This window comes from Microtus ochrogaster, chromosome 8, assembly GCF_000317375.1.
Source record: "Microtus ochrogaster isolate Prairie Vole_2 chromosome 8, MicOch1.0, whole genome shotgun sequence".
In the NCBI taxonomy this organism is placed as follows: domain Eukaryota; kingdom Metazoa; phylum Chordata; class Mammalia; order Rodentia; family Cricetidae; genus Microtus; species Microtus ochrogaster.
The window spans coordinates 34,141,309-34,162,662 of NC_022015.1; the positions used below are offsets into that span (position 1 = coordinate 34,141,309).

Genomic DNA, 21,354 nt, shown 5'->3' on the forward strand with positions numbered 1-21,354 from the left:
TCTGCCTCCCAAGTGCTGGGATTAAAGGCGTGCGCCACCACCGCCCGGCCTAGTACCTAAGGTTTGATACCCAAGTTGACCTCTGGTCCCTGCCTCCCATTTGTAAGACTGGTTTTAGCCAGGCATGGTGTTGCAAGCCGGTAATTTCAGTGCTGAGCCAGGAGGTATAGATTTGAGGTCATCCTGGGTTACATATTGAGATCCTATATATAAAAACCAGGCACACAGGCTAGGGAGATGGTTCAGTGGTTAAAAGCACTTGCTTCTCTTGCAGAGGACTTGTCGGCATATGCACATGGTCACTCACAACCGTTTGTAGCTGGAGTGCAGGGCATCTGATGCGCTCTTGCCCTCTACAGGCACCATATATACGTCCAGTGTATATACATACACGCAGGCAAACATTCAATTGATTTTTTTTGTTTGTTTTAAGGAAGGATCTTTGTGTAGCCCTGGAATTCACTCTGTAGACCAGGCTGGTGTTGAACTCACAAAGATCAACCTTCCTCTATTTCCCAAGTGCTTTTTTTTTTTTCCAAGTGCTAGGATTAAAGGTATATGCAGCCATACTTGGCCTAAAAATTAACAGGCAAATAACAGCAGATAAACTCCCCCTTGGTGACAAGAAGTCCCACCGCCTTCCAGGAGCACACCAGCTGACAGCCATGCCTGTACTACAACAGTGCCTGTAAAGACCGTTCCAGGTCCAAACTAGGGATTTTCATTTCTGCCTTGTCTAAGGTGCCAGTATTTTCTTTTACTGAGATTTAATTTTTTGTTTTATGCACATTGGCATTTTGCCTGCATGTGTATGTGCCCTATGTATGTATGCTCAGTTCCCTGGGGCTGCAGTTACAGGTTGTAAGCTACCATACGGGTACTGAGAATCAAACCCAGGTCCTCTGGAAGAGCAGTCAGTACTCTCACCTACTGAGCATCTCACCAGCCCCCAATATTTTAACTAATTTTTACATGTGTGGATGTTCTGCCTGTATTCACGTCTATGTATCATGTGTGTGCCTATGGCCTGTGGAGGTCAGAAGAGGCCATCAGATCCCTGGGAACCTGTTACAAATGATTGTTAGCCATCACACAACTGCTGGGAGTCAACCCCAGGTACCCTGGAAGAGCAGTTGATGCTCTCTACGACTGAGCCATCTCTCCAGCACCAGGCACTAGCATTTTTAAAAACATTAATCTCAAGGTGTTTTAATAGAGAACCATAAAAGAGCGAGAGCATGAGAACACCACATGGAAGAGCCAGCTCTCAGTAGCTTGCCACAGAGGAAATGCACGGTCACTGCTGCAGCCTCCCGGTGCAATACAATGCCTGGAAGTGCTCGTGTGCTTTAAGGTGCAAGGCAAAGGATGGACAGATGTGAGTACTGGATGAGGCAGTGGATGTCTAGGCAGGCAGTGCAGCCTTAGCCCCTCCAGTGCAGAGGAGTCGGAGGTGCCCATGTGTTCAGCATGTCCACAGCAGCCTGTCTTTAGGTAGCCCTGGCTCGGGCAGGTGTCGGCCTGGACTTGAAAGAGGCACTTTATAGTGACAGTGGTCAAAGAGAAACCAGGAAGAGTGGTCTGAGCAAGGACAAGTGGTCTGCTTGTGATGTCCTCACCCTGTCTGAGTTGTTCAGAGTTGAATGGAATGTGTTATGTGGGCAGAACTACTACTGAGGAGGGTGGGCACCAAGAAATTGGAAAGAAAAAACACAAGCTCAAAGAAAGCCTCTGGGAGGGAGGGGTGGTCAGCAAGCTCCTGCATGCCAGCCTCAGTAGCCCCTAGCATATGGGGGGTGGGGGGGAGGAACCAGGATGATGTATTCCAAAATGAGCCTTGCTCTTTGCAGCCCGCTACCCTACAGCCTCACAGCTGGAGCCATGAGCCATGAACAGTTCCCATGTGCTGAACACCAGGTCAGAATGGAATGAGAGCTGTGGGAGAGAAGTGACCAGAGGAGGAACCCTGCCTCCGCTCTGCATTTCATGGATGAAGGGGGCCCTCCTTGCTGACAGGCAGGATTTTTCCAAGACAGAGTTTCTCTTTGTAGCCTTGGCTGTCCTAGAACTCGCTCTGTAGACCAGGCTGGCATCTAACTCAGAGATTCACCTGTCTCAGCCTCCTAAGTGCTGGGATTAAAGGTGTGTGCTACGACCTCCCGCCTGGCAGGCAGTTTCTTTTTCTTTCTTTTTTTTTTGTTTTGTTTTGTTTTTCAAGACATGGTTTCTCTGTGGCTTTGGAGCCTGTCCTGGAACTAGCTCTGTAGACCAGGCTGGTCTCAAACTCACAGAGATCCACCTGCCTCTGCCTCCCGAGTGCTGGGATTAAAGGCATGCGCCACCACCGCCCGGCCTGGCAGGCAGTTTCTAACTAAGGAACGATTCCAGTGCACTGTGGGCAACAGCCCAGGTTGAAGGGGGGTTGCATTGTGAAGTTTCTGGATGTCCATCTGGGTTCAGGCTCCCACAAAGACCTGGGAAAGGGGATGGAACTGTGGGTGCCCATAGCCCAGAAGGATCAGGGCATGAAGGAGGACCTAGGACTTCCTGGAAAGCCCATAGGATGAATCTGTGACCCACACAAACTCAAGAAGGAAGTCTCTGTCCCTCCCAGCCCCATGCAGGTGAGGACACCAGCCCAGCCTTTATATTGTAACAGTTTATTTCACACTCAGCCTCCACTCAGGCCCAAGGTCCCTACAGCCACTGGCCAGGTGAGGGCAATGTTTCCTTAGAGCCCACTGTAGCCTTCTGGAAACCTGCCCACTGTCACCACACCATGGGGCAAGCTGGGGCCAGACGCACTCTGAGGGGCTGCACAGCAGGTCTTCCTGCAGGCAGTGGGTGATTGTCACCCACTGGGCAGTTCTACTCTACCTGTGTTATTGCATTTATACGCTGTGAGACTCAAGGGGGTGTTGGGTGCAGGCAGGCAGGGTAGTCTTTTGGGGGGTATTGGGCTGGCACAACTGTAATGTGGATCCTCCATATTTCCTACCTCCACGCCAGGCTTTCAACCTCCCCCCCCCCAAAAAAAAACCAATTGCTGCTCTGGGCATGGAGTAAGGTGGTCCTAGCCTCAGGAGCTCTCCTGGGGCACATACTGAAAAAGGGAAGGGGGAATCCCACCACAAATTTAGCTGTTAAGCTTGGCGTTTTCACTCAGCCAGGACAGGGACAGTGGGTGGAGGTAGCTCTGCAGATTTGAATTCCCACCGCAGGTCGGTTCCCCTGCATCAGGCCCAGACAGACAGCCCCCAGACGCACAAAATAGAAGTGGGGAGAGTAAAACAGCCGTGCCCTTAATGTCCCCACAGGGCCAGTCTCCTCCACCACTTCTCTTTCAGGGCCCCACCCAGCGACTGTTCCTAGTCCAGGCTATCCCTCCTGCCCCATGCTAGTGCTTCCTGCAAACTGCAGAGCTGGGCTCTTGCCCCAGAACTTGGGAGAGAGTGTGCTGGGGTCAGTGGAGGTGGGTTCACTGTCGGTCTCTCTCCTGCTGCATGGATGTATGTAGCATACATATACGTGTGTGTGTGTGTATAGATAAGTATCTAGGATCTTGCATGCACTATATATTCAGGTCTGTACAGAAAGTGGCTCTGTGCCTCCACCTGGACACCAGGCATCATTTTTTCCGGGCTAGGAAGACTACACCAAGAATTAGGGCCATGGTGGCCACAGCCACACCCCCAGCCACTAACAAAGGGGTCAAGTTCTCACAAGGCCAGGGACCTCGGGCTCCAGTGTTGGACTCATCCTCCTCTGCCCCATCCCCAGGACCCTTCGGCTCTGAGGTTGCGTCAGGACTGCTGGGGGCTGCAGGCACTGTGGGGGTTGGCTTCAGATTGCTGTGATTGTTGAGAAGAACAGGGTCTGCCTTGGCCGGTGTCTTCTTGGTAGTTGCTGGCCCAGGGGCTGCTGGTTGCTCCTGCTTCTCTGTTTGGGTGTCCTTCTTCACAGGCTTGGTCGAGGGGGCTTTCCCATCAGCTGCTGGAGTGGCCTTGGCCTCAGCTGTGGCCTGAGGCATCTTGGTGTCTGGCTTGGGGCTGCTGGCTGACTTTCCTCGGGATTCCATGATGATTTGTGCTGGCAGCTGGCTTGGGGCTTGCGGGACTGGCAGGCACTGGATCACAATGTCTCAGGACAGCTCACCTCTGGGCATTATATGGGTCTGGAGGGAGACACAACGAGGTGGTAACAGGGACAAGGCACCTTCTGTATAGCTCTCCTGGCCCTGCCTCTGCCCCTGCCCCTTGGAGATACCCTTCTCAATCCCCTGGACTCTCCAGGGGCTCCAACCAAGGAGTATCCTGGAAACCCAGTCCTTCCTCTTCCTAGGCCTTGCCTCTGTTTGCTTCTGAGCATTCTTGGAGAAGCCCCTATAACTGCTGAAAAGTTGGGAAGGGGGAAGAACCAGAGGCCTCAGTTCCCTCACCTATAACCTAGCTTTGTTTCACATACACTGTCTACCCCACACTGTTGCAGACAAGGATCTAAGCCCGGAAACTGGAAGAGAGAGTATTTGCTCAGGGGAGGCAGGAAGGCGTCATGGTGAGCTCCGGCAGAGCTGAGTGCTGCGTGCTATCTCGGGAGCTTGTTGTGTTTCACAGAACGGGATGCTCTGGGGCCTTGGTCTCGGCCTGACCAGAGTCTGAGAGGAAGGGAAGGCCAGGGAAGGAGCCCAGAATCTGGATTCTCAGATTCTGTCTGGGGGGGGGGGGGAGGAGAGTGGATCCAGGTCACCAGGACTATCAGAACAAGAAAGGGATCAAATAGAGGCAGAAAAACCATTTGGGAATCTGCTAGCCTATGCTTCTGGTCAGCCATCCGCCCCACCCAGCTTAGATCTGGTGCCCTTTCCTCAGCACAGGCCTCCGCCTCATCCAGCTCAAGGGCAAGCATTCCTTGCTGTGCTAGGGTAGCGCAGAGGGTCCCTGGCAGTAGCACAGAGTGGGGGTGACACAGAGTATGGTGCCCTCACCTCGATTCTCTGTGTCCTAGCTGGGGAGACTGGGGCCTGGCTACCCTGTCCCACAGGGGCTCCTGTCTGAAAGACTCAGGACCACCTGTCTCCCTCCATCCTGGGGGGGACAACTGGCCCATGTACAGGGAGGGGGAGTCACTGCGAGAAGCTAGATCTCAAGCTCCAAGCCCCCCTCCCCACGAGGCAAAATGAACACACCGAAGGTCATTTGAAGGTCACAGCATGCGGAGATGACCAGTGTAGAAACCCAGATGCTGCCCATCTCCCAAGAAACCCTGGCGTCCCCTCCATGCCACAGTTCTGGAGAGACCTTAGCCTTTAGGCATCAAGTTGGCACAGAGCAGATCTGCCCCTGGTTATCTTTGACTTGCACTTACATCCCTTTCTTCCAATTGTTTCCTCTGCCTCCCCAGGGCTGCTGAGCCCGGAAGACCAAGGTGCTCACGCCACAACCCCAGTGACCTTCAGGGCCAAAGCTCTACTGCTTGGCCACTAGATCCAGCGCCCCTAGTCCCACCCTACTTCCCCGTCCCGGCCCGCTCTTGGAAGGGCCTGTCGCCTTACGTCTTTCTTCGGGCCTCCAGCTTCTCGCTGCGCACTCACTGCGCACTCGCTTCGCGGGTGGGACGACAGCGGGCGGCGGCTGCAGATACCGAGGAGCGCTCAGGAGTTTCCCACAATGCACCACTCTGAGCACAGGACCCAAGGACCAGTGGCAAGGGGAGGGGCGGATAGCAGTGACAGCGGCTGCGCCAGCGGGGCCACGCCTGCCTGCTCCACCCTGGGAACCCGGGGGCGGGGTGGTAGGGTGTCCCTATGTCTAGCTCCATTTCTCACATCTAAGGAGATTGAACCGGAAGACTGGGCAAGGTTGCCTACCTGCACCCTATCTAGACTGTGCGGTAGGAACTGCAAGGGTGGTGGATCTACAAGGGTGGAGGCGTGGGCAATGCGGGTCTGCAGAGGAGAGAGCCCGGCTAACCGGCTAACCACCCATGCACTCACTGTCCCACCCAAGCACAGACTCTGAAAGCAAGCATTTATTTAGAATATTTATTTATCTTTTACATGACAAGACACAAAAATTACAACTTCTTAAACTCTTCAAAAGAAAAAAATATAATTCTGTAAGCAGCAGCAGCAGCTTCCAAGGTACAGACATGATAGGAGGAGAGGCTCCCAGGAGCAACCGTGAAGGAGGGATGGCCCGGACTGGGGCCCTTGGTAGTGTCACTGGGAAGGGGCCTCCATGGAGGGGGTTGGGCTTGAGGGACACAGCACCAGCACTTCAGTCAATCACCAAACACAATCACATGGCCAGGGCAGGGGATGAGGACTGCTTTGATTCAGAACAGAGGATCCAGGGCTGGAAGGGTGTGGCTTCTCAAAAATGGACAGAGGCCCAGAGAGCTGCATGGCCCAGGCTTCACACTGGCCTTCGTGCTCCCCTTCCCCCACAAGCAATCTCTGTCCAGGAGTAGGGCTCTCCCAGAAGTTTCCAGGCTGGAGAACTAAACTACTGGACGGGTCAGCAGAAGACCTGAGGCACACACAGCAAGGGGCGCCTGACTCCATCGGGAAAGGCAACTGTGCCCTTGAGGGCACATCCCCGTGCAGCCTGGCTAGCCGACTGCTAGGGGTTGGGGGGCAACCTGCCCCATCACAGGCACACAGAGACCTCAAGCAATCCAGATCCCACATGGGGTGGGGGCCCAAAGGCTCACCAGGAAGAGTATGTGTGGGGTGCCTGGGATCAGGATTGAATGTGGCAGCACACCCAGCCATCCTAGCTTAACACGAGGATAGAAATTACTCCTGTAAGGCTGACTGGGGAGGCAGAGTGGGGTCCTGGTTGATGCAGAAAGAGCAGCAGGGCAAACAGACTGATGGACGGAGGACAGGCAGAGCCACGTGGGCACAGCAAATTCAATAAATAACTTTGTGTGTGAGGGGGGGTCCCCTTCGTAGACCAGGAGAGCCTCGGAGACCGGAGACAGTGGACTACAGGGTAGGGTCTGCCTGCCCAGACCAGGCCTGGGGGCCCCAGCCCAGAGACCAGCTCTGTCTTAGGGGGTGTTCAGGCCAGGTAAGACTGGGTTAGGGTACAGGGATGGGACAGGACTGGCTCAACGGGACTGGCTTAAGGAATGTACAGATTTCTGCATTTTCTACATAAATAAAACCTTGATCCCAATTTTTTGTCCCTCAGGACCCCATGGGGGCCTATGTGTGCACTACCCATGTGGACCCTGCACCCTCCCCCTGCCTTCTTGTTTGACGGGGAGGACTGGGGAGAGACCAGTCCTCCTCAGGCTTGTGCTGGTCACCCTGTTCTGGCCCCAGCCCATAGGCTAGGGAGATGCAGCCACGGGCTCAGGCCTGGGGTTCTTGCAGCAGCCCCAGCAGGGACTCAGCAATGCCCAGGAAGTAGACCACCTGGGCGATGCCAAACAGCGGGGCGATGACCAGTGCCCGGCAGTAGGCACCTTTCAGGAAGGCTGAGGGGCCCTCATGTCTCCAGATCTTCCTATAAAGGAACAGAAGGTCAGAACTGATGCCCAGCCCAGCCCAGCCCGGCCCTGCCCCAGCTCACGAGACATGGCGCACCTGGCACAGTCCAGAAACCCCGAATAAGTGTCCTCATTGACGCCTCTCTCAAGTGACTGAAGTCGAGTCTTCACCACTACAAGGAACATATGAGTCATTAGGGGAACCTAGCCTCCCCCCCCCACCACCACCAACCCCCCACTGCCCAACTGGGGCTCAGATCCAAGCACTGACCATCACAGGGGTTGACAGCCACGGCAGCTGCGCTCCCAGCCACACAGCCTGCCAGGAAGGACACATAGAAAGGTGACTTCTCCTCAGAAGATGGGCGGCCCAGCTGGTTCAGGTTGGCAAACAGGGGGAAGTAGACAATGGAGAAGGGGACATCCCTGTGGGGAAGGAGGGAGGCGGTGATGCTGGTGCTAGGGACCAGCCCGCAGCCCCCTTTCTCCCATATGCCCATCTTTCCACCTGAGCAGTGTGGCCCCCAGTCCCTTGTAGAGGCCAGCGATGCCGTGGTTCCGCAGCAGGTCACGGGTCAGCTGGGTGGCAGTGGGTCGAGGAGCAGCTGGAGCCTCTACAGAGGGCTGGGTACCTCCCTGGGTGGAGAGCTGAGCCTGAGCAGCCAGAATCTTCCTCTGAGCAGCTGGTGAGAAAGGATCTCTGGTCTCTTCCTCCTGGCTTGGGGAAGGGGCAGGGGACAGGGTCTAACCGTTGTCCCCACCCGGGTTCTGTCCCCTCCCTGCACCTTACCAATGCGGCCTGCATCTTGCAACTGGATCTTCAGCATCTCCATGGGGGTGGTCACAATCACCTGGCAGGTGCCAGCTCCGCAGCCTGCCAACATCTCCTTAGGCAGAGTCAGCTTCTGTCTGTAGGGCAGGGGCAGGGCTGTGAGCAAGGTGGTGAGAAACAGCTCCCTACTTGGGGCAGAGGTGTAAAGGGGGATGGGAGCTGTGGAGGTCCCATAGGAGCACAGCCTGGGCTTTAGACCCTTCAGCAACAGGCATCCAGCCCAGAGGACAGATGATCTCATATGCAAGGGCTCATAAAGAGAAATGGGGGGCAGAAGGGGCCAACCTTGTAGCCCCATACCCTAGTGATGGGATGGCTGCTTAGTGCCCCCAAATTCTAACAGCAGACAGTGGCTGGGGGCCAACAGCCACTGACTCAGCAGCTGCTTTGTGCCTCCTCACGTGGGCAGCAGGGAAGTGCCTGCCCTCACAAGGTCAGGGATGTTGAGCAAAGGGACTGAGATGGAAGAGCCTCTGGGGGTCTGATACCAGCTTAGGGGACTGCTGGGGCAGGGGTGGGATGAGCAACACACCCTTCCTTAGGACCTGAGCCCCAGCACCAGGGTGGCCGAGCCTCTCACCCATCCTTAGAGAGCTGATGTCTGAAGAAGTCGTTAGCTGCCAGCTTGATGGCCTTCTCGGGGGTGACCAGGGTCAGGTTAACTGCTGCTCCTGTGGGGGGTGACCAGGGTCAGGTTAACTGCTGCTCCTGTGTGTGAGGGGGGTGACCAGGGTCAGGTTAACTGCTGCTCCTGTGTGTGTGGGGGGTGACCAGGGTCAGGTTAACTGCTGCTCCTGTGGGGACACAGGCACGTCAGGTGGGGAGAGACTTGCTGGGTAGCTTGGGTTAGGGAGGCTTTGGGATAACACTGTGCTCCACACTGGCAAAGCCTGCCTGGCACTCCTTGGCTGCAGCCTCCTGCCCTCTCACCCACATATGGGCTTGTTTTGTGCCAGGCAGGCGGGAACCAGGCAGGATGGGGTGGCGCTGTATCCTCCCTCTCCTCTTTTTGCCTTCCCCAGAATTCCACCTCCATCTGTCTCTGATTTTGGCAGAACAGACCTCTCCTTAAAGGCAGTGGAGACTGCAGTGGGCCTCCTTCCTGGGTACAGGTGTTCCCACTGGTGGGAGCAAAGTGTGGGTTTAGGCTCAGGAAAGGCTGTGAATGGCCCAGAGCTGAGGGCTCAGCATCTGGGCAAATCCACCCTCAGGGATTGTTTTCTAAGCTGCTTTGCATAAGCCCCCTGCCCTACTCTCTTTGTGGTCCTGCTCATCACATAAAGTAGTGGAGGAGATCTGAGCCACTGAGAGAGAGAAAAAGAAACACAACCTGTCCTGCTCTTAGAGTAGGGGATGGATAGGAGAGTGTTCACGTGAGGGTGGAGACCCACCACCCTGCAGAAGAAATCCCCTCAGACCTCCAATTCCCCCAGCACTAAGGGTTGGCAGAGGTCCCCATCGTGCCCAGATGCTACCAGCAACACATAACGTGTGTCCATACTTACAGACCAAGCCCAGGCATGCACCTCTGACCCTCCTCCCAGTCAGACCCGCCTGTCGCCCCTGCCCAGCCTCACCCCTGTACATGCCGAAGTAGCCCTCGGAGCGGATTGTCTTGATGAGGCAGTCAGACCTGTAGCCAAGAGGATGGCAATAAGTTGTGGCCAGCTGGACCCTGGCCCTGAGTCAGGCAAGGGCAGCCAACGCCTTCTCTGCCCAGTATGATCATCCAGGGCCCATAGAGAAGCCAAATACTCTGCCTGCCAGGGCTAGGCTCTCCCTCAGGCGCACCCTACCCTGTTGCCCCTCCATCAAACCCAGGGGTGTGGAAGCAGAGATCAGAGGTGGAAGCTGTGCCCTCGTTCCTCCTACGCTCTTCTCACTCACATGCTGGCATACATGCGCTGGCCATTCTGCTGGTTCTGCAGCCGTGTCTTAGCCAGGTCGATGGGGAACACGCAGGTGACCCCGATCAGCCCAGCGATGCCACCATTGATGAGCTTGGCCGGCAGGCTGTGTATGCAGGGTCAAGTGTCAGGACTACCATACTCAACCACAGGATGGGGGGATGGGGAGGTCATGCTGGGGAGGGGGTGAAAGCCAAGACCGAAGCCCAGGGGTTGGGGGGGTCCCTCTGACCTGATCTGCTTATCAGCCATTTACACCAAGTGAAGCTGGAGGCTGACTCAGACCAGGCGGTGTGTTAAGTGGAGGCACTGGTGGGGAGGGGCTGCCGAGGACAATGAGGGTGGCTGGCGGTGGTGGCTGATGGTGGGGGAGGGGATGTCCTCACCTTCAGACCAATTTTAAGACTTCTGCCACCTGAAAGAAAGAAGGGACAGAATGAGTGACAGATGGTGGCCTATCAGAGAAAGTCACCTCCCCACCCACCGACCATCTCACAAGGGCACGAAGCCCCTCACTCCCCAGACCCCGTGCTGCAGGTTGCAGTCATTAAGGTGCCCTGGGGATAAAGGGGGGAGATGCGGGAAGGAAGAAAGGGAGGCCACCCATCCCTGGGGCCACCTGGCTTTCCTTCAATGCCCTCCCTGTGGCGTCCTCCCAGGCAGCCAGGGACTCACGCTCAGGCGCTCATGCTCACGCACAGAAAGCAAGCTCCAGCTTTTAAAGGGCCAGGTGCCTTTTAGTGCAGTGGTACTTGGGACCCTGGACTTGAGCTGCAGCAGCCAGCTCCCAACCTTGAGCAGAGGCAGCTAGCATCTGCCACTGTCAGAGGGATAGGGCAGTGGTGGTTCCTCCTTTGTGGAGCTCCTGGGCAGAGCAGACTCAGTTCCATAGCAGCTCACCCTGGGCCACAGAGCCCCTTCCCACAGAAAAGCACGATTCCCACCCACCCCGAGCTGATTGCCCACCTTCCTGTCCACTTCCCAAGGGAAGTGTTTCACTCCCGACAGATGCAGGAATCTAGGGATAAGGACACGGGGAAGACAGGACAGAAATAAATGGTACGAGGAGGGAAGCAGAGGGATGTCTGTCTCCCAAGGCATCCGTGATTGGTACACCCCATTCCCTTAGGGTGGGAGAAACGCCTCTCCTATCAGCTGCAAGGATGGGGATCGGGGAGCCAGCCTCTTTATCCCGAGGGACACAATCATCAAAGCTGAGCTGGGGTGGGTTCCAGGAGTCCTGGGTCCTCCCCTGTGTATCTCTCTGAGCCCTCAGAGGTCACCTGTCACACACAGGCCAGTACCCTCAGTGCTGCCACGAGGGCTCACATGGCTGTCTCACACTAAAGAGCCCCTGGACCCGTTGCCCACCTCTCCCCATACAAGCCGCCGGGTTCTGCTCACCCTGAGCGCACCCCAGAGTGCGCACAACTGCTGCTCCGTGGCTCCAGAGCTAGCGCGCTCCCTGAAGAGATAAAGAGGCCGGCTGGGGAGGGAGGAGGCGAAGGGCTACGGGGATTGGCCGCGGGGCGGGGCGGGGCGGACCTGGGGGGGGGGGACTTTCTCTTTCACTTTGGGCTAGGTGATAATCTCCGCAGCTTTGGGAAAAGACAGGAGTAAGACAACTTCTGGGGGTCTGGGGCTGGGCCTAGCCTAAGAGAGAGTTAAGAAGGGACAAACTAATCATAAGAGCCTACCCACAGGGACCCCAGGCCCAGGCCACCACGTTTGCAGGCCACTCGGTAGGTTTCTGTCAGCAGCCTATGGGATGAGCACAGCTGTCTATAGCCCTGGAACCCCAGTGAATGAGACACCCTGTTCGGATCTGTCAACATGTGCCCTTGAGAAGCGGGTCAGCACCCACTGTGCTGCGAGACCTGGGTGTACCCATCAGGGAACCTTAGGTTGGGGCACGAGAAGGTATACCTGTTCTCTGGGAAGGTCAAGGAAAGGATGCTTAACTTTTAAAGGCCACTGACAAGCACAGGCCCTGCTCACCTGGCAGGTCCAGAGGACACGGGGGCGGCACTCCAGGCACCCTCTGCCCTCTGCCCTCTGCCCCAGGCGCCCTCTGCCCTCTGCCCCAGCTCTGCACACCAGGGGCCTCAGTGGAGGAGTACCTGTCCCTCCTAAGCCTGGTATGTGCCGAAGGACTGAACTCTGAACTGCAGTCTGATTACCACAGCAGCTCTCCCTGCTGCCCCTTCTCCAGAGGAAGTCCATCCTTCCCTATGCCTCTGCCCTCGAGAATAGTGAACCTGCTGTCCCTCAGCTGCTATCTCCCCTCACAGCTGGGATCTGGGCACCTGGTTGATGTGTGTGTGTCCTGGAAATCAGACTATCTGAAGCCAGTAGGGAAGAGCCAGGCAGGCACTGAGATCCCATGGACTGAGTCAGCCCTGCACCAGAACCAGAACTAAACAAAACAGGTTAACACCAGGGAGAACAGTTGCTGAGCAGAGAGTGAAGGGTTCCTGGAACAGCAGACAAGGGGAACCCTCTGGGCTATTGTCTCTCTCACCCAGCCCCAGGATTTTTGTTTTTTGAGACAAGATTTTTCTGTGTAGCCCTGGTTGTCCTGAAACTCCCTCTGTAGACCAGGTTGGCCTCAAACTGGGTGCTGCCTCTACCTTGGGTGCTGGGATTAAAGGGCTTTTTATTGTGGACTCTCATTAGTGAGACAGCTGTCAGGGCTCCCTCAGCACCCTCTATGTTACCATAGAAACCTGATTGCCCAGTCTAGCCGCTGAGAATCCAGAGCTTTCTGCCTAGCTGTCCCAGCCTTCCCCCATCAGGCCAACTGAGAAAGATCAGTTCAGCATACAGAGGCTAACAGCTTCTTCTGCATTTCCATGAATGAAGCTACCCATTTCCTGCCTAAAAGAAAAGCTGCCAGGCAGTGGTGGCGCTCACTTTTAAACCAAGCACTCGGGAGGCAGAGGCAGGCGGATCTCTGTGAGTTCAAAGCCAGCCTGGTCTTCAGAGAGTTCTAGGACAGTCAAAGCCACATAGAGATCCCGACTGGGGGCGGGGAGGGGGAATAGAAAGAAAAGAAAAAGAAAATGACTGGGCTGGGGCTGAGCCCCGCCACCAGCGTGCCTCTCCTCCCAATCCAGCCCCCTCAGCCCTTCCTCTTAGGGAGGTTAGCTTCGCCATGCTAGCTAGAAGGGTCATAAAGAGGTCCTCTACTGCGAGATACCCCAGCTATCCTACAAAGAAAAACCAAGGATGGGGGTACATCCTCTGCTCCAGGGCAGATCATATCCTTTACCCCACGGTCAGGGCTGAGCTGGCCTCGCTATCTCCATCTGGACGATGCGGATTCTAACTATGTACGTGCCCACGCACATCCCGAGGGTTCCCACGTGTGCGGCGCCCCCAGCCCCAGAAAAAAAAAAAGACTAAAAAACCAAAAGACAACCCAGGTCCAGCTCTGGGGCTTCCACACTGCTGGGACACGTGTGCGCGGGGAGCGCGCCTGGCAGCGCCGAGACCGAGCACGGCCTTCCACACCCGAGACAGCCGGTCGAGGTTACCGTTGGTCCAGGCTCTGCCGGAGACGCGGTGTCTGAACAGATGCCACCTCTCCCAGCCACCAATGCCACCCTTTTCCTCCCCGCAACCAAGCCAGATCTGGGTGGGGGCCACAGAAACTGGCCGGCTAGCACTCACCACACGGCAGCCGCCGGAATCGCCTCCCCGCTGTGCCGCGCGCCGGGCCTGCACCTAAGCTGGGAGGCGCGTCTCTCGGAGGCGCGCCCGCTCCGCCCTAAACTCGTTGCTGTCGGCTCCCCCTCCCGGCCGGCGTGGCCACTGCCACCAGCCACAGCCTCAGGCTACCTTTGAAGGGGCTCTCTGGCGTATCCCGAGGCCCTCTCTTTGGTCTTCCCACCTCAAACCGGGATAGAGACGAAGTACCGGGGGCAGGCAACGTGTGGATGGGGTGGCCCGGGGGAGGTTTGGTCCCAGAGCACCAAGATAGATGCTCCTTAGACACCGCCCACAAGATACTGGTGGGCGGGGCTTATGCACCAGTCTGTTACAGATGACTTTGTATCCACACCTGCTGCAGGGTTACTATGTAGAATGGCTCCTCCCCATCCCTGAGGAAGAGACACACGAGGACCTAGAAATGGCTCACTGGGTAATGGTGTTTGCAACTAAGCCTGGTGATGCCCGAATTCATTCCCAGGGAGCACATGGAAGGGGAGAAACGGGAAAACAACCTCTGCAAAGCTTTTCTTTGATACACACACACACACAATAAATAGGTTTATTTTATGTATATGGATGTTTTGCCCGCATGCATGTCTGTACACCACATGTGTGCCTGGTGCTGTGGAGGCCAGAGGAGGGTGTCTGATCCTCTGGAACTTGAGTTACAGACTGTTGTGAGCCACCATGTAGGTACTGGGAATTGAAACTGGGTCCCTTGGAAGGAAGAGCAGCCAGTGCTGTTAACTGCTGAGTCATCTCTCCAGGCCTTTTCTGCCCTCATCTTAAAGGGAGGACTAGGTTTCCGATCACTTAGGCACCCCTCCCTCTATCTTATAAGTAATCAATCCCAGAGATACACGGGGAGCTGGAGGCTAGCTTGGGCTAGACAGTAAGACCTATCTCAACTCGTAAATAAGCCAAGCTTTTAAAGCCATGAGGAGTTTCTGTATGCTGGGGCACTGTGCCACACAGGTGAGGTAGAAGGATAGGGAGGGCTCTGCCCACTGGTCAAGGAAAGTCAAGGGCCAGCTTAAGTCTGAGCCTAGGCCTGGGTAGACTCTGGGGTCTGTGAAGCTGAGGTGCCAGGCAGAGGGGAGTCCTCAGGGGCCAGTCCTGTGCGCCTGATGCTGTCCTGATACTTGTGACGGCCGAGCTCCAAGATGGCACGCACCTCTTCAGCCACATCCTGCCGGTCACTCTGCTCCAGGGCCTGCACCAAGTGTCCCACAGCCCCAGGCTGTCCAGCTTGGCGCTCAGCCCAGGAGAAGAGCATGTGGCGGATCTGCCCGTCCAGGTCATCCCTGGGAGGGGAAAAGAGCGGTGATGAAGGCATTCTGCCCAGGACCACACACCACACACAAAGGCTCAATGTTTCAAAAAGGAGTTTCTTGCTCCATGGGCTGATGACCAGACCCTCTGTATCCAGGCTGGTGTTTGCTCCGCCTCCATCTTTGAACGCTTTCATCTACTGTGTGTGTGCGTATGTGGGGTGGGGGTTGTGAAGCTGATGAGAGTCAGAAGCTCACCTGAACTCATGCCGGATACGCTGTAGCTCACGGTAGGGCATACCGAGGTGCAGGGCCACGGTTGGCCAATCAGGACCTAGGCGTGAGGCCACACTCAACAGGTTGCTCTGAGTCAGGAAACCAGTTTCTGCATCACCCAGGTTCAGAGGCATCAGGGAGAAGTCTGTCCCCTGCCCACTTCCCTGGGGCCCCCGGAGTCTCTGTCAGGAGGCAAGGATACAGTAAGCTTGAACCCATCCTCTTGTCTTTGCTCACCCAGGGACTCTGTTTCCTCCAGTCAGCTAACACCTTTCCAGTCTCACCGGCAGCTTGATGGGCAAGGTGGCCATCCACAGTGCATCTGTGCCCTTCCTCTGCCGGGCAGCCTCAGCTTCCTGAGGCACCTCCACGGGAAGTGAACCCCGATAAAAGGACACCTGGGGAAGGATCAGGTGGGTGCTGAGGAATATCCCTTTACACTGTATGAATATATGTTGCTGTGATTGGTTTATAAAGAAGCTGACTGGCCAATAGCTGGAAAGAAAGAGACTGGGCAGGGGAACCAGACTGAGAACGCTGGGAAGAAGGGCAGAACCGGGGGTTGTCAGTCAAATGCAGAGGGAGCAGGAGATGAATGTGCCATGCTAATACAGGTACCACCATGCGGCAGAGCACAAATAAGGAATATGGGTTAGCTTAAAATGTAAGAGCTAGTTAGTAATAAGTCTGAGCTTTGGCCGGGCATTTGTAATTTATATTAAGCCTCTGAGTGATTATTTGGGAGTGGCTGCATGATAGGAAAACTCTGTCTACAGATGGGGTTCAGAACTGTAGCCTTAGTCCAGGTACCTGGGGGGTCCTGACACATCAGCCCACCTGGCCTCGGACAGCCTGAGCTTCCCGGTCCAAGGCTGTGGTGATGTACACCTCCTTTACATTCTTCAGGTGTGAATAGAAAACAAAGCAGATCCTGCCATCCACGCAGTCTGGACGGTCTGTGTGTGTGGGGGGGCGAATTCAGTAGGGGGGTCAAGGGATCACACCCCAGTGCCCCCTGGAGAAGAGACCTACCAGCATCTACATCAATGCCCCGCTCAAAGGCTGCAAAGAACTTCTCACCCTCAAACATCTCCACGGTGTCAGAGGGTTCAGGGCCACGGTATCGATCCATCAGCCGGCACAGGGTGGCATCGACCTGAGAGCACCCACAGAGATTAGAGGTCAAAACTCTGTAGCCACCCTAGCCTTCAGGTCACACCCCCCCCACCTTCCTGCTGCCCCACCTTGTTGCGGGGTAGGCACTGCAGCAGGACCTGCTCAGGGTCCCGGCGCCTCTGCAGTGCAATGAGGTTCACGCGGTGCAGCCGCAGCCGTTCCCAGGCCTTCCGTGCCAGGCCCCCTACACAGGTTTTGGTGGTATACCAGAGCCAGTACCTGGAAGTGCCAGAGTTGAGGTGTGGCCATACCCATGAAGGGCAGAAGGGGTACTGAGGAAGCTAGGGGACACTGACCAGGAGAAGTGTGTGACCTGGAAGCGTGCGTACAGGTGGGTGAGTTCCAGCGCCACCTGAGTGGTGATGTCATCCCAGGTGGCTGTCGAGGGTGTTCGGTAGAGCAGGTGTAGGTGGGAGCGGTCCAGACTGAACCCTGGACAGGAAATAGCAACCGGCTAAAGCCCTCTCTGAATGTAGCTCCCACTTCTAAGCACCCAGCTCTGGTCCTAAGCAAGCAAGCCTCACCTGTAACACCAGGGGGCAAAGGCAACTGCACAGTGACTGGCTGTAGGAAGCTGGAGGGCCCGCTCTGTGAGAGGCACAGCAAGGGGCTCACTGATGCTTCTGACTCTTCCAGGAGAGCTCTCAGCTCTAGACCAGCCATATGTACTACCTGGACAGAGAACCATGAGTGTCTTCCTGTATGCTGAGGCACCCCCTGTCACCCCTGGCACTGGCCTGACCACTATACCTGCATGGAGACTTGGCGAGGCTCTTCTGTGGCCCCAGAAGGAAAGGTGACTTTGACCCCAGGATGACCTGAGGAGCACAAAAGTGCTCCCTCTGGTGGCAACAGGCAAGTGTTGGATACTGGGCGTAAAACGACAAGAAACCAGGAGAAGTGGGGCACCTGGCATCGAGCCCAGCGCCTCTGGAACACATGGGAGGAAAGGGTCAGGGCAGAGACGATGGGCAAGGGTGGGTGGTGTCGGGGCAGGCTGCTCCTGTCCCCTCACTCCCAAGGGCCTAGGCAGCTGTCACCTTGGGTGCCTCTTCCTCCAGGTGGGTCTCTAGGTCAGTCCAGCTGTCGTCACTCCGCGTCCTTACAACTACCTCACGGCAGCGTTGGACTCGTGGGGGGACGAACAGCAGCCATAAGCTCACATCCTGTCAGGCAACGGTGGTGTGTGAGAGAAGGCCAGCCTACACCTGCCCCCTACCCATCCTTGACACACCTGCTGGAAAGCCACCCCATGGGGCTGTAACTCCAGAACACCACTTAGCAAGAAGTCATGAGGTCCCAGGGAGACCAGGTGAGGCTCCGGCAGCCACAGTCGATAGTGGATGGTGATGGGCGTGGTGGTGGCTCCTGCTGGGAACTGTAGGCGGACACCACAGGCCAGGGTCACAGAACAGCCATGGGGAGTCACAAGGAAGCTGAGTGAGGAAAGAGGTATGAGGGCAGACAGACAAGGTGCCCCATGTGTCCAGGGAGACAGGGTAGACAGATGTCTCAAGCCACCTTCCCACTGATACCTGTCCAAATCCGAGGTTAGGAAGAGCCTGGGCATTTCCGGAATCTGGGCTATGTCTGCACAAGGGGCAGGCATGTGGTTACAATGGTGACATGCCTTTGTCCTCTTATACCCTGACCATGCCCATGCCAAGCCTACCTGGGGGACTTGGGGGTGCTGGAGAGGCCTCACCCAGAGGGTTCCCCTGCACGCGCACAAAGGGGGCGTCTAGGAGCTCAGCAGGCAGGTCCCGGAGCTGGTTGTCCCTTAGGTCAAGCCGAGTGATCAGTGGCAGGTGGGCCAGGCCAGTGGGCACTGAGGTCAGGAGGTTGCTGTGCAGAACAAGGAGCCGCAGGGACCGTAGCCCCGCTGCAGGCAAGTGCTGGTTTAGGGTTGGCTCTGGGCACCTTGACAAAATACTCACACTAAAGGCTTCAGGCTCTATCGTGTGGTGGGACAAAGATGGATATGAACTACGAGGAGCCAAGGAGGCAGAAGCAAAGTCAAGGGCCACCTGGGAGCAGTGAGGGTTCACGTGCCAAGGCAATCCCAAGACTTTAGGGTTGCAGGGGCCCACAGGGCAGTGGAGGTATGGGCACTGGCTGTGGGGGAGGGGCACACTGTATTAGCTGGTGAAAACGAAGCTGGTACCATGGTTACTCACCAAGGGAGGCTGGGAGATTCTGCAGTCGGTTGGAGGCCAGATTGAGCTCACTGAGGTTGCTCAGGTTTCCAATCTCAGAGGGTATGGCGTCTAGAAGATTCTCAGAGAGATCAAGACGCTGAAGAGTGGACAGGGACCCCAGGGTTGCGGGTAGCTTTTCTAGGCAGTTGTGCCTCACAGAGAGGAAGGTGAGGGCAGGCAGGGCCCCCAGGACCTCGGGCAGCTCCGAGAGACGGTTATGAGAAAGCAGCAGTGCATCCAAGCTGCGCAGCTCCAGGATGCAAGGCGGCAGCGTCTCCAGTCTGTTGAAGCTCAGGTCCAGGTGGGCTAAGCAGGCCAAGTCACTCAGGCCAGCAGGCAGAGTGGTCAGGGTACCATGGAGGCAGGCACCCAGGGCGCCCCGGCTCTGGCCGCCTGGAAGTGGGGGAGAGAGCTGTGGCCCTCAGAGTTGGATCTTGGTTCAGCCCTGACTGCCAGAGGAGGTAGTAGGGAGGAAGAAGCTTCCCTGTGAAGCCGGCCATTGGGATAGAGAAAAACAGCAAAGCAGACAGAGAAGACCAAGAGTGCCTATCAGATGACAGCATCACCCTGCAACAACTGGCATCTGCAGAGACCCAACTGGGCACCTTCAGCGTCCTCGCTGGAAAGACAGAGCCCAGCCAGCCGCATTGTGGGGAGGAAGGTGATAGGGCTGAGGACAGAAAAAGCAAGCCGTGGGGTAGGTGTTCACACCTAGGTGCAGGGAGAAGAGAGATCTGGAGCTAGGGTTGGGACAAGATGGCCTTTGTGGACCAAGAAGCAGAGGCAAAGCAGGACAGGGTCAGAATAAGGGTACTCACCTTTGAGGACCAGGGAGCGAAGGCGCAACAGACTCCAAGGAACCTGGGCTAGGGTGTCATCTAGCAGTCGAGGGTCCTCGTGGGTACTGAGTCGCAAGAACTCCACCTGCAGCAGCTCTGGGGGCTGCTGGGAACACAGGTACTGCAGCCGATGGCAGCCCCCCGGGTGCACGTCTAAGTTCAGCTGGTTCCCAACCAGGAGAAAAGGTGCCCCGGGCCTGGATTCCACAGCCTCCACAGCGGATCTTGCAGCATCCTCTGCAGCAGCTGCAGTTTCCTCCGGCTCCAGCCCCTCCAACACTGCAGCCATCACCCATGGAAGGTCCTCGGGGACCAGACATGTCCCAGCTTGCCAAGCAAGCCTGCTCAGGCAAGGCTGAGGAAAGCTGCAGAAGCAGGGGGAGGAGTGAGCTGTAGGGGACCAGTTCCTCCTCCTGATTAGAGTAACAATAACTCAGTCTGGAAGAGGGAGCTCTTGAAACCACTGGTCCAAGAATTCAGGGCCTGAGGGGTACAGAGTGGTCTCTGCAGCCCAAGGACCTACGTCTGTGCTGTTAATGAGAACTAGATCCTTCTGTCCCAAGGGCCACCCGGGAGGGAGACTTTGTGAACAGAGTCAGGGGAACTCTGCTAGATCAAGGACAAGGGTAATCTGGCCACGTGACCCAGACCCCACCTACAGGACTCTTGAAATAAGGGCCCACCCCTAACCTTTACACTCATCAGTTTGGGGAGGACCCAGGACCCTCTTCCACTACAGGCGTCGCTGTGCAAAAAGGGTCAGCAAACAGTGCAAAAGGGAGCCAAGAAAACTTTGGGTTTCCAGGGCTTGAATCTCACATCACGGCCCCTTGGAGAAGCTCTCGCGCCACAAAACCCAATTCACACCTCCGTCATATGGGAAATGTATAGAGGGGCTCGGTTGGCGTGGAGTCGCTTTGGTCCCGCCTCTGCAGCAAACTTCCCACCACCCACTGAGTACCTGCAGCGACGATCCCCGCGCCAGTGTAGGCGCTCTCCACGCCGGCTTCCCGCCGGCGAGCTTCCGGGCGGGCGCTCGGGCTCCGCCCTTCCCCGTTAGCCACTAGGAGCTCCTGGGACGCTGGCTGACTCCCACCTCCTGTTTGGTTGCCCGCCCTGGGGAGGCAGGCGTCGCGCATGGAAACTGACATTTTCAGCCCTCCACAACCCCAGACCTGCTGTGGCACTGCATAGTCTGGGCACCAAGTGCATTCTGAGGCAGAAATTTCGGGTAGAACTTTAGGGTATTGTCGCACTCCTTGTTAGAAGCTCAAACTCTGAATGCCCAATGTGCAGCTAGCACCAAGGGCTTCCTGTGGGAACCCTGTAGGACAGCAGTTCTCGACTTGTGAGTCGCAACCCCTTCGCCAAACCTTTCTTCAAAAATATTTACATTTGATTTATAACACTAGTAAAAGTACAATTATGAAGTAGCAATAAAAATAATTTTATGGTTAGGGGGTCACTTAAAACGTGAACTGTATTAAAGGGTGGCGGCATTAGGAAGGTTGAGAACCACCGAGTCTAGGGCCTCCTTCCCAGGCTCTGCAGTGAACTCCAGGCTATTGTAGCTTGGATGTCCTCGCTGAACATCAGGACCAGCTGCCCTGAGAATGAGCTTCCTGGCTATGCCTTTTTGAATCC

At 56.3% G+C, this 21,354-nt stretch overlaps 3 protein-coding genes across 5 annotated transcripts; all 3 read right to left on the reverse strand.

The window, feature by feature from the left end:
* Positions 1-2,622: 2,622 nt before the first annotated feature.
* Positions 2,623-5,674, reverse strand: Cend1 (cell cycle exit and neuronal differentiation 1). Its single transcript, XM_005351518.3, has 2 exons — positions 5,552-5,674; positions 2,623-4,174 (listed from the first exon to the last, which is right to left on the reverse strand). The coding sequence occupies exon 2, from the start codon at positions 4,076-4,078 to the stop codon at positions 3,629-3,631; it is 450 nt and encodes a 149-aa protein (XP_005351575.1). The 5' UTR covers positions 4,079-4,174; positions 5,552-5,674; the 3' UTR covers positions 2,623-3,628.
* Positions 5,675-6,093: 419 nt separating this feature from the next.
* On the reverse strand, positions 6,094-14,173 carry Slc25a22 (solute carrier family 25 member 22). 3 transcript variants are annotated; one of them, XM_005351519.2, is made up of 10 exons: positions 13,909-14,173; positions 10,469-10,651; positions 10,217-10,342; positions 9,907-9,962; positions 8,910-9,000; positions 8,288-8,406; positions 8,006-8,180; positions 7,769-7,923; positions 7,595-7,670; positions 6,094-7,514 (listed from the first exon to the last, which is right to left on the reverse strand). In XM_005351519.2, exons 2-10 carry the CDS (start codon positions 10,486-10,488, stop codon positions 7,361-7,363), a joined length of 972 nt encoding a protein of 323 aa, XP_005351576.1. In that variant the 5' UTR covers positions 10,489-10,651; positions 13,909-14,173; the 3' UTR covers positions 6,094-7,360. The 3 variants fall into 3 exon arrangements, with proteins under 3 accessions (XP_005351576.1, XP_005351577.1, XP_026637276.1); XM_005351520.3 differs by lacking the exon at positions 13,909-14,173 and adding an exon at positions 10,856-10,876; XM_026781475.1 differs by lacking the exon at positions 13,909-14,173 and adding an exon at positions 10,733-10,819.
* A 505-nt stretch (positions 14,174-14,678) lies between these two features.
* Pidd1 (p53-induced death domain protein 1) lies at positions 14,679-20,065 on the reverse strand. Its single transcript, XM_005351521.3, has 15 exons — positions 19,690-20,065; positions 18,851-19,264; positions 18,346-18,555; positions 18,209-18,263; positions 17,908-18,109; positions 17,714-17,839; positions 17,424-17,603; positions 17,198-17,345; positions 16,970-17,105; positions 16,742-16,892; positions 16,530-16,653; positions 16,335-16,453; positions 15,782-15,895; positions 15,480-15,679; positions 14,679-15,254 (listed from the first exon to the last, which is right to left on the reverse strand). The coding sequence occupies exons 1-15, from the start codon at positions 19,997-19,999 to the stop codon at positions 14,996-14,998; spliced, it is 2,748 nt and encodes a 915-aa protein (XP_005351578.1). The 5' UTR covers positions 20,000-20,065; the 3' UTR covers positions 14,679-14,995.
* Between the last annotated feature and the right edge of the window lie 1,289 nt (positions 20,066-21,354).

Bases quoted from the DNA above. Each gene is read 5' to 3' on its own strand.
- Pidd1 (XM_005351521.3), bottom strand. From the start codon at position 19,999: ATGGCTGCAGTGTTGGAGGGGCTGGAGCCGGAGGAAACTGCAGCTGCT. The intron at 17,840-17,907 runs GTGTGTCAAGGA...GTTGCCTGACAG, and splicing joins ATGGGGTGGCTTTCCAGCAG to GATGTGAGCTTATGGCTGCT. The intron at 17,604-17,713 runs GTGACAGCTGCC...CATGTGTTCCAG, and splicing joins TGGAGGAAGAGGCACCCAAG to AGGCGCTGGGCTCGATGCCA.
- Cend1 (XM_005351518.3), bottom strand. From the start codon at position 4,078: ATGGAATCCCGAGGAAAGTCAGCCAGCAGCCCCAAGCCAGACACCAAG.
- Slc25a22 (XM_005351519.2), bottom strand. From the start codon at position 10,488: ATGGCTGATAAGCAGATCAG. The intron at 8,181-8,287 runs GTAAGGTGCAGG...CTTTCTCACCAG, and splicing joins GCAAGATGCAGGCCGCATTG to CTGCTCAGAGGAAGATTCTG. The intron at 7,671-7,768 runs GTCAGTGCTTGG...TGTTCCTTGTAG, and splicing joins GGCTGTCAACCCCTGTGATG to TGGTGAAGACTCGACTTCAG.